At 41.7% G+C, this 13,130-nt stretch overlaps 1 protein-coding gene across 3 annotated transcripts in view; it reads right to left on the reverse strand.

Annotated features, from left to right (window-relative positions):
- Positions 1 to 9,775: 9,775 nt before the first annotated feature.
- VMP1 (vacuole membrane protein 1) overlaps positions 9,776 to 13,130 on the reverse strand; it is a gene marked incomplete at its 5' end in the record, with an annotated part of 103,575 nt that continues 100,220 nt past the window's right edge. For all 3 annotated transcript variants that reach the window (XM_079725875.1, XM_079725873.1, XM_079725874.1), the window contains 2 exons: positions 9,776 to 10,251; positions 11,373 to 11,475. In XM_079725875.1, the coding sequence (XP_079582001.1) occupies positions 10,108 to 10,251; positions 11,373 to 11,475 (247 nt within the window). In that variant the 3' untranslated portion in view covers positions 9,776 to 10,107. The remainder of the gene's footprint in view (positions 10,252 to 11,372; positions 11,476 to 13,130) is intronic.

Consider the following 13,130-nt stretch of genomic DNA (forward strand, 5'->3'; position numbering starts at 1 on the left):
CCTGGAAATGTAATTAAAAATATTTTGTTTCTGAAGTCATCTTATATAATTAAGAGCCACTTAAGGCAATATAAATTCAAACACTATATTAAAAGAGAGTGTACAGCTGCCTTTGTTTGCGAGTCAGTCCTTGCCTACGATCTAAATTCCTTGTCCTGGAATTCTAAGCCTTCCAATGTTCGGCCATTCCCCCTCTTCCCCCGTTTCCTTTCTGTGTACTGCAGTAGCCAAAGCTGACAGAAATGGCTGTTCAATGGGGTTATGAGAAACACACAGAGTCACCTACATGGTTATGTTTAGTTTTGTTCAGTGAGGACAGGGGTGGAGCTATCACTGACCTGAAGATACAGATGAGAGACGGGCCCCCGTGACCCTGCCTGGCCCAGCCCTGCCCCACGGCTAGGATCCCAAGACCGAGAAGAATGGGAGGCTCAGAACATGTTTGAGCAGGACTCAAAGGACACGTGCTAGATTTCATAGTAATTTCTTTGGGATAATATCTTAGGGGATTTCCTTCTTTTTTATATTATGCATTTCTTTGGCTTGCTTTTTTTTTTTTTAAGCAAAGCCATAAAAACCCAAGCTAAAGATAAAATAACTCAAAAAATGATTTTTCAAAGGATGTTAAGACCTGGAGACAGTTTGAAGAACGGAGGAATAAGTCAAGTGACTCAGAAGGCAGCAACAAGGGGTGGAATAGGCATCCTCATCGTTCTGTAAACTATCACAGAAATAGGGTGTAGGAATTATAGGATGCTCCAGGTTCAGTCAGGGGCAGAGGAGGAAGGGGGAAATTAAAGACTAACTTTGGGGTCCTCCTGTCTCAACATGGTCTTCTAATGAACATTGCCTACTGCAGGGAAGACTAGTAAATATATCAAACACAAAGTCTGGGAGCAGCCTGAAAAGAGGTGTATAAAGTAGGAAATCATTTATGTATGAAAGAACCTTTTATTTATTCCTTGCAGAGACCAGGGATGTCTTTTATGCTCAGACAGATTATGTTTGAAGAAGAAAATGCAGAACATCTGCAAATTTCTTTGATCTCTACATTTTTCTACAAGCACTATTTTTCACCTTCCTTTTTTTCTTCTTCTAAAATTGTGCAAAGTATTCGCACACCTGTGCTTTTACCAGATAGGCATCTCATTTTGTCTGATTCCATCAGAAAGCCAGGGACAGTCACACCCCAATTCTCGAAGGCTTCAAAAACTGTGTACCTTCTTGAGAGTGGAATACTCAAGTTTTGCGCCTCTCTTCTCTACCAAAGGGTCATTACACAAGTAAATCTCTCTCCGTCTGAACTCTGGTGCTCCTGATGAATGGTACGATTGTGGTCATATGTCATTTATTCTGAACTCCTACCCAGCCAACTTCAATAAGCGTAACTCACTTACTGAAACATGTAAACAACCCCGGCACCAAAGCAGCCAAATGGAAAGCCGCCTTTACCACATGCTCTAGAAGGTGTAATAAAGCCGTGATTCTGCCTCTTGGCTTGGCAAAGGCAGTTGGGAGGACGCCCTCGTACTTGGGAATACTAATGACATCTGGGTTCTAGGTGGCTGCCACTGCTGTCTAGGCTAGCACTACTGGAATCTTGGACTCTAGTAGAAATATACAGGAAATCACACTGCCAAACTTTTCTCCTTATAAAGACAATCTATCCAGGAATTACCATCCTCCCAGTTCTCAGAGGGAGGAGCCATTGGCAAAGCAGGCAGGATACAACTGTGGAGAGGAATTTTAAAGCAGTTTCCTGTGGCTCCAAGGTCCAGTCACAGTGCCATTCTTCAAGAACAGTGCTACATAACAAGGTGAGGCTTCGATGATCACTTACAGGAAAGTACAGCGGACATACTACTCTAGAGAATTCTCTGAAAAAGTCAGGTGTATTCTCCGACAGGGAGTGGGTTGAGGAGTTAGGAGGACTGACATACACCCCTACACTAGGCCCCACCATTCTAGTGGTATCTTCCCTTCATATGTTCAAAACGGAATAGTGACTCTCTCTCTCAAACTTGGTCCTCCTCCTATATTCCTGGCTCGGTGATCAGTGATTATTGCTGTCTTCTCAGGGTTCTCTGGTTCCTCCTTCATGTATACTCCACCTCTTTCACTCCACCATTACCTGGACTCTTACTTAGGTAGCACCTCCTGCCTGCCTTTGAATCTCTGCTGCTGCTTCACCTGGGCTGTTGCAATATCCATTCAGCAAATACTGTGTGTGACCCCACCCTGTGCTTGGCTCTGAGCCTACAAAGGAGAGCACAATAGTGTCTGCCCTTATGTGGCTTAGGTTCTAGTGGAGGAATGAGCAAAAACAAGAAAATGGACTAGTTGTGAATTATATGTCGGTACTTTAAAGGAAAAAAAAAACGAAGCTAGGCAGAGAATAACAGAGGTAGAAGGCTCACTGGCCTTGTCTCACAGCTCCCTCACTGGTGCTTTCCTGGTGTCTCTCACAGGGCTTTTCCCTCACCCCCACTACCTGGCAATTCAAATGCCACGTCCTCGTGAAACCTTTTCTGATTCTTCCTAGTTGGCAGTTTTCTTCCTCTTCCCGTTTTTTTTTTCTTATGGCTTCATCTTACTACTCTGCATTGTAGTTACCTGCATATTTGCATAACCCCCAAGAAGACTGTAAGCTCCTGGAGGGAGATCATTTTTCAACAGCTTTGCCTCTTCCCTATAGTACTTTAAACTATTAGAGAGGTTTTGTGTGTGTGTGTGTGGTACGCGGGCCTCTCACTATTGTGGCCTCTCCCGTTGCGGAGCACAGGCTCCGGACGCGCAGGCCCAGCGGCCATGGCCCACGGGCCCAGCCGCTCCGCAGCATGTGGGATCTTCCCGGACTGGGGCACGAACCCGTGTCCCCTGCATCGGCAGGCGGACTCTCAACCACTGCGCCACCAGGGAAGCCCTAAACTATTAGAGATTTAAAAAGTGAGTAAAAAAAAAATTTTTCCCCCAACGTGGCTAATACCACTACTGGCCCTGACTGTTTCATAGGGTTGTTATGAAGATCAAATAAAACTCAAGTTGTGACAGTGCTTTAAAAAAGAAAAAAGGTCTGTACCTTTGTACGGATTGCTTTGTAATCATCATTATAGCAAACATCACTCTGGGAACCTGCCCACACAGGATGGCTAAGAGCACAACTGGCTTTTCTAACCCTTGGTATAGGGACACACAAAAGCTGTTCATCTGTTTAAATGCAAAACTTTTTTGGCTGTGGCCTTGATTTTCTGCTGTCTCCCTTTTCCCGTCACCTACCTTGTGATCACGAGATGAAACAAGTAAGCAGACGCTTGGCCTTTTGCACTGGACTTTTCCGCAGAACCGAGTGGCTAAGAGCCAGAACGCCTAGCTCTGAATTCTTGTTCTACTTCCTTGCTTCCTCCAGCAAATCACTGAACTTCTCTGCCTTAATTCTCTCATGGGGCTGTTGGAAGGATTTACAGATTAAATACAATACACATAAAACAACATTGGAAACAGTGCCTGGTACAAAGCAAGCAAGCAATCATCAAAGTTACAGTAAATCCACTGTGCTTCCTGGTACAGGGCACATCAGAGTAGGCTCCTGGGAGCTAATCTTGATTGCTGGTGTTGTGTGATTGTGTACAAAGAACATACTGTGGAGGGGACATGGGAGTGGGAAGGGCCTGGTGCAAGGGACAGGATGGAGCAGTGCATCTGAAGAGCGTCAAGAGTGTGGCCAGGGCTTCCCTGGTGGCGCAGTGGTTGAGAGTCTGCCTGCCGATGCAGGGGACACGGGTTCATGCCCCGGTCTGGGAAGATCCCACATGCCGCGGAGCGGCTGGGCCCGTGAGCCATGGCCGCTGAACCTGTGCATCCGGAGACTGTGCTCCGCAACAGGGGAGGCCAACAACAGTGAGAGGCCCGCGTACTGCAAAAAAAAAAAAAAGAGTGTGGCCAAACCATGTGAGGTTAGGTAGAGAAAGTTCGGCTGCTGTAAGGGGTTTAGGACTGTCACTCAAGTGAAAGTGATTCTCAAGACACTCCGAGGTGCACTAAAAAAACGAAAGGCAGAGAAGGGCCTCCTCTCGTTATTTTTGGCTTTCATCTTTTTAAGGTGAAAAGAGGTTGAGAACAGCAAGGTTCTCTGGTGACACGGAGCGTTGGGCTTCAGCACTTACTGCCAAGAGAAGTGAACCTGAGCTGCTCTTTGTTTCCAACACAACCTGGTGAGGAGCCAGAGAAAGACAAGAATAATCCGAATAGCCATTCCCCCACCTTTGGGGAAAGGCAGAACCCATCCCTCTTTTCAAACTCGCTCCACAAAAACAATTTTTCCCTCCATCAGAAACAGACTGGGACACAATTAAGCAATGCTGCTGGGCTGAGTCAGTCAAAAGTGGCCTGAAGGAAAAAGCTGCTCATGCTGTTCCCTAAAGGGGGATAGATGGCAACAAAGGGAAATGACGTTTGGGATTAGGTTGGGGGGAGAGAAAAGTGGCCGTCAGAGGCCTCCTTGAATAAACAAGGCTTTTCCCCAGAGGGCTTTGGGTGGAATGCCATCAAAGCAAGCTGTCCATACTCCTCCCTGGAAACTCTCAAAAGGCCATGACTGTTAGCTTAGACAGGTGGCCTAGGGGTCCCTCTCGGCCAAAAATGCCCAGAATAAGCCCGAGCCTTCCCCTCAAGAATTCAGGAATATGGTTTCCAACACAAACAGATACTACATTGTCGAAATAGTGCTGGAGTGTATCCAAGCCTTCCCTTTATGTCCTTTGAGTCATTTGGAAATGGTTAACAAACGGGTTGAACACCTGGGCTGATTACACCAGAAGGGGATTTCCAAACAGACTATGCTGTAAAATCATCTCTTCCCTTCCCAAAGCAATTCAGTTCCACTTTCTCTGAAGTGTGCCCTAAAGATTCCAAATTTTCTAACTACGGTCGATTCTAGGCTTACTAAATTACAGCAGCAACTGCTGCTGACACAAAGAAACAAGGAGCCAAGCAACTCTGTGCTTTTTAAAAAGGTTTTCTTTAAATTAAGAGGAACAGATGTCCAATGTTTCAAAAAGCCACACATTTGTGGATTTGGCTGACAAACCCTCTAAGCTGCATTTCATTTCTGTTCCCAGAGAGTCAGCCAGCCACTTAGAACTGACTCACTCTCTCTGGGCCACAGTTTGGGCCAGTATCCCAACTACAGAACTAGAATCCCAGATCTCAAATAAATCCAGGGTGTTAGGGTAGATAGTGGGGGCCATCTAAAACAACTTTTTAAAAAATTTAATTTTAGTAGCATCAACACCCACACAGCAAGCTGTGGAAGGCCAGTAGGTCAGAGAAAAGGAGCAAACAGTTGGCACTTGACTGTCCCAGCGCCACAGTTCTAAAGGCAATGAGTAAGCACCTACCCAGAACACGTTTCTGTTATAATCCCTCTTAGGAGTACTGGTTAAATATGCAAATACATGTAGGTTATATGCTGCACTTCAAGTCCTCACCCTCAAGGCAAATGCATTACCTTAGGTGAACTCCTGGCCTTGCTGGGAAGGGAGGGACAGGAACCCAAGCCCCTGACTACCAGATACAAATGACTCAACTGCTTCTAGAAGTTTAAAGTACATTATGTGCTTTCTTTTCTTGCTGTCTTTGAGAATAAAGGAACAAAACACTTCACATGCAGCAGTTTTGTGTAGCATTTCATTGACTATGTTTTGTGACTACCAGAGAAGCTTTGATCATGTGAGTTAGAGACGGAATGTTACTTGGCTTTCAAAAATGGCTATTAAACTCCTGCTTAGGTTGTCTTAACTTTTTGTGAGCACATTAATAACTAATTATTTATCAATAAAATAAACCAATCTTGTGTGTTTTTGTAACAGGAATGAGACTTTCAGGTCTATTGAGGAAGACCTGGCGTGCCACCAAATCAAATTTTTCTTTTACTGTTTAAAACCTCTTTACACCCAGCAAATCTCACTGGATATTCCAGGTGGAGCTTTTCCAAGAAGGTATTAAAAGCTGATCATTCCCTTTTTCCTCATCTACCTTCTAGTTTTTTTTAGTATTAACTGTCTTTATAATAAAAATAAATTAGAAAATGTCAACATTTAAAGCTGGTAAGATTAGACAAGTATTTTCAGTTATTCATAGTAAATTTTGTGTATCTGTGCTTTGTACCTTAACTAGGCTAGCTGGGAGCCTATTTTTATTTTGTTTTTTGATAGGTAAGAAGTGGATTTATTTCGAGAGATGCAGAACACAGTCTGTCTCAGGCTCGAGCGGCCATGGGAGAAACACACTCCACAAAGTGTGGGCCATCTCAGAAGCCGAGAGGCCTGGAGAGCTATTTTTAGATTTAAGAAGGTTTTGGTCTTACTAATCAAGTCATTAGCTCATTAATTTCTGCTTTTCTTTTTATTAATTTGTATCTTGGATTTAGTTAATAACTTCTTTAGACAGAGCATATCTACTCCCAAATGAGGGCATATACGCAGACAGCATCTATTTATTTACTTATTTTTAAATATTTATTCTTTTGGCTGCACTGGGTCTTAGTTGCGGCACACAAGGGATCTTCCTTGTGGTATGCGGACTCTTAGTTGCGGCATGTGGGAGCTAGTTCCCTGACCAGGGATCAAACCCCCGGCCCGTGCATTGGGAGCACAGTCTTTACCCACTAGACCACCAGGGAAGTCCCTGCAGACAGCATTTTAAATCCTACTTTTTTTTTTTTTTTGCAGTACGCGGGCCTCTCACTGCTGTGGCCTCTCCTGCTGCGGAGCACAGGCTCCGGACGCACAGGCTCAGCGGCCATGGCTCACGGGCTCAGCCGCTCCACGGCATGGGGGATCTTCCCGAACCGGGGCACGAACCCGTGTCCCCTGCATCGGCAGGCGGACTCTCAACCACTGCGCCGCCAGGGAAGCCCCCTACTTCTGTTTTTGAAGTGAGTAAATGCAATGGTGTAAAACTCTTACATGTGTAGCAAATGCTGTCTTTGGTGAATTAAAAAATTGGTAACATACTAACATTTACAGCTTCTTTACATTTTATCTGATCTAATCCTTAGGACAACCTGGCTATATATCTCTATTTTTATAGATGAAATCTAGGCTCAGTTAAAAACTTTCTCAAGGTCACATTATGTTAGAGGCAGAGATCTAAACCATCATTAACAGACTAATGCACAGGAGGCAAACGGCGGGTTTCAAAATATATGGAAAGGTTTTTTGATGCTAAAAAGGGGACTCCATGAGCTCTTGACACACCGGTCAGTCAAAACACAGTTCACCGCAGTTTACAAGAGGGCAATCAGTTATTTTATTTTTTTTAGCTTAATGAGTAATTTGTACTTAAGGAATCACTTTGAGTAACAAGCCTCAAGCTGTCCTACCAAAGCTACAGGCAGCACTGAGCACACTGGGAACACAGGCTGAGTTTGTTTGTAAGGAGTACTCGCTACTATATACACTGAATTAACTAGTGTAATTCAGCAATGTCACTTCCAGCCTGTCGTCTTCTGGATTTTTAGAGAATGCAAATAGTGGCCATTGTCCAGATGAAATTAAAATTCTCCCTTCCTTCTAAATCCCACACTCTGGATTATGGTTGTACAGAGAATACAGAAAACACTGCAAGTTCCCACATGGCATTGCCTGAGGGAGGTGCTCCTCAGTACTTTAGGGTATAAACCCTGATGTGTTGTACTGTATTGTGTTGCTTGTCAGTCACTGAGTTGAGACATGATAAGACACTGCAGATATTTAAGGCACAAAATGAGACTTAAACAAAGTAGAGATGGAATCAAAAGAATTCCCAGGCCCTTTCTTTTATTTGCAGTAACATCAAACCATCCATTTACAAATTTTCTGGTCTCCAATCAGCTGGAATTAACTAGGCATGTCTTTGGGATCATGTTGTTTGCGTCCACTTTGGTGGATAAAAGAAAGGAACAGACCAACCGCAGGAACAGAAGGGTAGCACACTGCTCCAGCTGGAATCCAGCAGAATCACCTGAACATGTCACACCTGAACACTTAGTGGAGGGAAGGAAGACGGCTGCTCTCCTTTTGTTTTCAAAGCAAATTCATTTGCAAGAGCGAACAAGCCATCATCACAAGTCAAATGTATGATGTAAATCACTTAGACCTTCAGCCTAAGAAACAAGTCTTTGTTTTTCTTATACTTTACCCTGAAATAAATTTACCAACAATTCCCAAAGACTTAGTACAAACAGTACAAATCATATTTGCTTTCCTCTTTCCTTTCTTCAGACAAACATCAAATAAAATGCAGGTGAAGGAGATGAAACACAACTGGAAGCTGATTTAGAGACTTATACTAACACTAAAGAATCTAAAAAATTATACTGGTTAATGTGAATCTGTTTAAAATAAAGCATTTGGGTACTGCTTTTCATGTAAGTAACTGTCATACTGCTAGAAAGTTTCTGGGTAGGGGGAAAAAGACTGTTAAGAAGTAACCTTTCCAAAACCCACAAGGCACGTTGCTTGTCCTTTATTTATTTAGCTTTGATCACAGAGACTATCCCAATTTTCCATAGAATCCTCATGATACTGCTACAATATCATGGCATAAAAGATTCAAAGTGCCAGTAGACATAAGGACCAGTTTTTTTAATCGTAAACCATGATGCTCGGTAATGTTTGAATGGGAACATTTGATATGGATGGTCAGATGAAAGATACCAAAATGTCAGACAGCCCATCGACTGCTGTTGCCATGAGATTCAACAGTCAACATCAGTCTGATAAGCTACCCGACAAGGTGGTACAGCCATGGAGATGTCACGACGGTAGGCAAAACAAGCAGACATTCAGGCAGGACTTGATAAAACCAGGCATTTCTGGCCTGTTGAGATTTAAACCCAATTCTACACTCAACATAATGTCAGTACCAATTTTCCTAAAGGAAAAAAGTGAAACTGTTTATTTTTTCCCAAGCAAAATAAAATGACCAAGTTCAACTAGAAACATCCCAAAGGAAAAACCACATAAGAACAAAACACTTACTGAAGAAAGGCAAGAAAATTAGGTTACATATAAAAGTAAATTTGTCTGTTAAAATCAGAGTACGTGCTGGGCTAAAAATTAAGATATGAGAAAGCTTGTTTTTTTAAAAAATGAGTCATTTTTCTCTCCATGTCCTTTGATGTGTATACTATCATCCCTCCTGTTTTCACAAGCCAAGAAGTCCCCTTGATATACCAGTCCCTAAGGTGCCATTTCAGCAGTGTGTAGCCAGCTGCCCAATTCCAGCCCAACAAAAAATGCTTTGGTGGTGGCCCTTTCATGCAAATAAATGAAGGCTTAAGAAACTGCGGTTGTAGGTGGATATGGCAAGGTTGCATTTAGTTGGTAGAAGCTAAAAGGAAGTAAAAATATCAAAACGCTCAAGAAAACGGACACAATTTTGGAATGATCAAAGATGTCTTTATAAAGTTTTTTCGTGACTCCATTCTAAATATACAGAATAAAAAATGGTGTCAGCTCATTTGCGAGACACCAACAAGATTTTCCTTATACTGTCTCAAAATTGAAAGATCAGTTTCCCAAGAGGGTGTGCAATGCATCATAAAATGTCCTTTTTTCAAAGGTGGGATAGGAAGGGTTGGGCAAGATGGCATATTAAATTTTACCATAATAGACATGCAAGACTGTTATCCAATCTAGTATAATTTATATACACTTTTGATGACTTAGAAAAACAAAGAAGTCATTTGTGACAAGCCTAAAAAGCTTGACATATTTGACATACTTAGGAACCGTTTTTTTTTTTTTTTTGGTGTCCGGAATTCTTTAATTGTACCATGTGGGCCTTTGAAAATAACAAATAGAAGGCCAGTTTTTGTTAAGTTTGCTGCTTAATATCACATTCCACCCTAATAAAATACAATTTGGATTGAATTGACGGTGGATACCTTACCTTAACAAAGGGAGAGTATGTCAGTGCAAGATATGGACTAAACTGCTTTCAGGGGAAAAAAAAAAATTAAAATTGATACAGGTTGGAAAAGGGAATTTTCCTTCCTGGTTTGGAGTCCTCCCAATTTAAGGCAGAACCCGTCCATTTAAATTTTTGCAGTTAAAACTTTTCTGCTTATTTAGTTTTCTCCTCTGAGTTCAACCGCTGCTGGATTCGTCTGGCATAACTTTGTGCCATGGAGTTAATGATGGACAGGATGAAGTAACACACCATTACAACAACCAACTTCTCAAACATCCAGGACAACCAGTTTTCTCCCTGCAGGAAGAAAGGCAGAACAATCCACGAGAAATGCTTCGTTAGTTCAGCAGTAAAAAGGGGACCACCTACCATGTTTTAATGAAAATAATGAGAACCTGGAGCTTACAACTTATTAAGCCTAAAGAATTAAAAATGAAAAGTCTTGTGTCTTCAGCTACTGTGAAATCTACATTCAGGCCTTCTTATACCCAGCTATTAAGATTTCACTTTGTTAGATATAAAGTCAGTGTTGATTCATATAGTTTAGAATGGGGTGGGTGTGAAGTCATCTCTTATCTTTCACTACATAAAGTCTTTGATTAAATCTTACTATCTGAAGTCACTATGGAGATACTTGCAGAGAGTAGTGTCAAGATAGTTACATGTATATATATTCTTGTTCCAGGATTAGGAGCAGCTTTTAAAATATAAATGTTATCTATTTCTGGAGTCATGTTTGGTCAACTGAGGGCAGCAAAGGGCCAGGTAAAGAGTGTAAGGCCATCAAAAAACAAAAAAACAAAAAATCCCCAACCAAACAAGGAAAACACTATGCTTCCTTCAAGTTTCCCGTTTCAGGTTATTGCTTACTCATCCTCTTCTAGTCATTTCCTTTGCTGCAGAACTGTTTATAGAAAAGGCAGGCTTAACTTAATTAAGTTTTTAAGTTCAGTTATGTTAACAGCTTTGGTTTATATTAGAAAAAAATTATTTTCCCATCTGTGAAAAGAAAAATAGAGCAAAAATGAAGGAAGATATTCAAATGAACTCAGTAAGTCCAATACTTTGTTATGCTATAAATTTTAACTTTTTAATTCACTTGGAAAGTATACTTGCTACTTATAAATAAATCATTTAACATCAAGGTAATAACTCATTCTACATAACAGATCCATTATTTTCTATTAGCCCAAGGCTTGTTTTTGGGAGAAGATGTACAAAATAGAAGTTATCAATACATTTTCTGATCTAGACAAAGGCACATTTGCCAGTAGAGAGTAAACCGAGCCTCAAACTTTTGCTAAGACTGACAAACCTCACTCTATTTGCCTAAAAATGCCAGTGAGTGCTGTGAATGTAACTTCGCCCTGAAACTGTGGGGGGTGGGGAGAAGAGAAGAAGATAGAGGAAAGTCTCACCTGTGGTGTGCCCGTTTCGCTTTTGTGGTGAAGCTTCTGACGCTGGGCCTCCAGGTATTCCTGGAATGGCTTCTGCAGAGATGGACCTATGCCAGGGACAGCACTGGAAGCAGGGTACAATAACCCAAGGAAAAAGATACATTTGGGAAGAAAGGCAGGAAAAATGTTAAAGAAAAATCCACTTACCGCCTCAACTCAAAAAGCAGGGATTAGATAGAAGGAGGAAAAAAACCAACAACAAGCAGCAGAGCTGGCGAAATCCTATGAACTCTTTTCAATGGATCAGAATTCATCCTTTCACAACCCCATAAAGGAGAAAAAGCTCTCCCTCCAAATGTTTAAGAAGAAAATAGGAGCTGAGAGTCCCTTCTAGTAGAAGAGTTAGTTCTCAGAGTGAGGCCAGCTCTCAGCTGATGCTGCACACTGGTGTGGTACAAAGAATAAAATGAATGACTTCTGAGAAGTCTCACATTTATCACCACCAGTTCCTGTAAGAACTGGTTTGAACCGATTAATAAGGAAATGACTTATGCTTGTGTCATCCCTAGTTGAAAAAGAAACTGCCCGCCCTCTCTCTGACTTGTCCCATCTTCTCAGAGGGGGCGGTCCTTTCTCAATCCAAGTCCTTATTAGGACAATCTGTGCGTCATCCTTATCCAAAAAGAATGCATTAGCAAATTTGGGAGGCACCTCCCACTAGTCAGAAGTCAGTGATTAACAAAGGAACAAAGAAGGGACTGCGAACCTTGAATCACTTCGTGGCTTATGGTAGGTGGTTTGCACAGAAACTACACTACATTTTACTAAACAACTTGTTCTGAGATGACTGGGACAGTGATCTCTGATAAGTCTATGTACTCAGAGCTCCCTCTCACCTAGAATATGTGGAGATAGTGCTGTTAAACCGGTTTGGCAACTGTAGGTACCAGGCTCCCGTTTTAGAAATGCTTGCAGGCATTTAAAAAAAATGGTAACTTGGGGCAACTCAGAAAACCAAACATCTCTATTTTCTATACCCTTTATTTTCTCATCTGATAATAATAGGGCTAAAAGCTAAGTGAGCCCAATCTTTTTCCTGGGGCCAGCAAAAGGTATTTTATGTATTTGCAACAGTGCCTTATGTTCTCCTTTTTTAAGTAAGTATTAAATGAACTTCACTGCCCTTTTTCTAGAACAATTCAGTTGCTGCTTTCTGTAACAAAAAGCAGGCGTAGAGGAAGAGACATTTCTTGCTACTGTGTTTACAAGAGGTGAACAAATACATAACTGCTGGCTGATACTTTTCTTTGATCCTTTTAATTATCAACCACCACACCCTTAATGGAGTCCTTATTTTATATCCAACACTGTAATTGGTACTATGGGGAAAGAAAAAAACTGCAAGTAATAGTCTATGTCCAAGAACTTAAAATCATTACAGGGATTCAAAACACACACACACACACACACACACACACACACACACACACACACACACACACACACACACACACACACACACACACACACACACACACGACCTGATTTACAAACAAAAGAATTTATAAGTCAATAATAAATTTCTCAACTTTTTGGTACAGAAGATATATTCCAAAGAAATTGAAGGGAAAAAAGAGAGATCAGTGTGGGGTGAAGTTGTTTAAAGTCCTTTAATGAATACTGAAGGATATGTAAAAAGGCCTGGATAGACATATGTAGTAGAGGCAATGAGTGCATTGATGATTCCAGAAGACCTGTATGACAGACATCAAAGATGGA

Source organism: Hyperoodon ampullatus, assembly GCF_949752795.1.
Source record: "Hyperoodon ampullatus genome assembly, chromosome: 19".
In the NCBI taxonomy this organism is placed as follows: Eukaryota; Metazoa; Chordata; class Mammalia; order Artiodactyla; family Ziphiidae; genus Hyperoodon; species Hyperoodon ampullatus.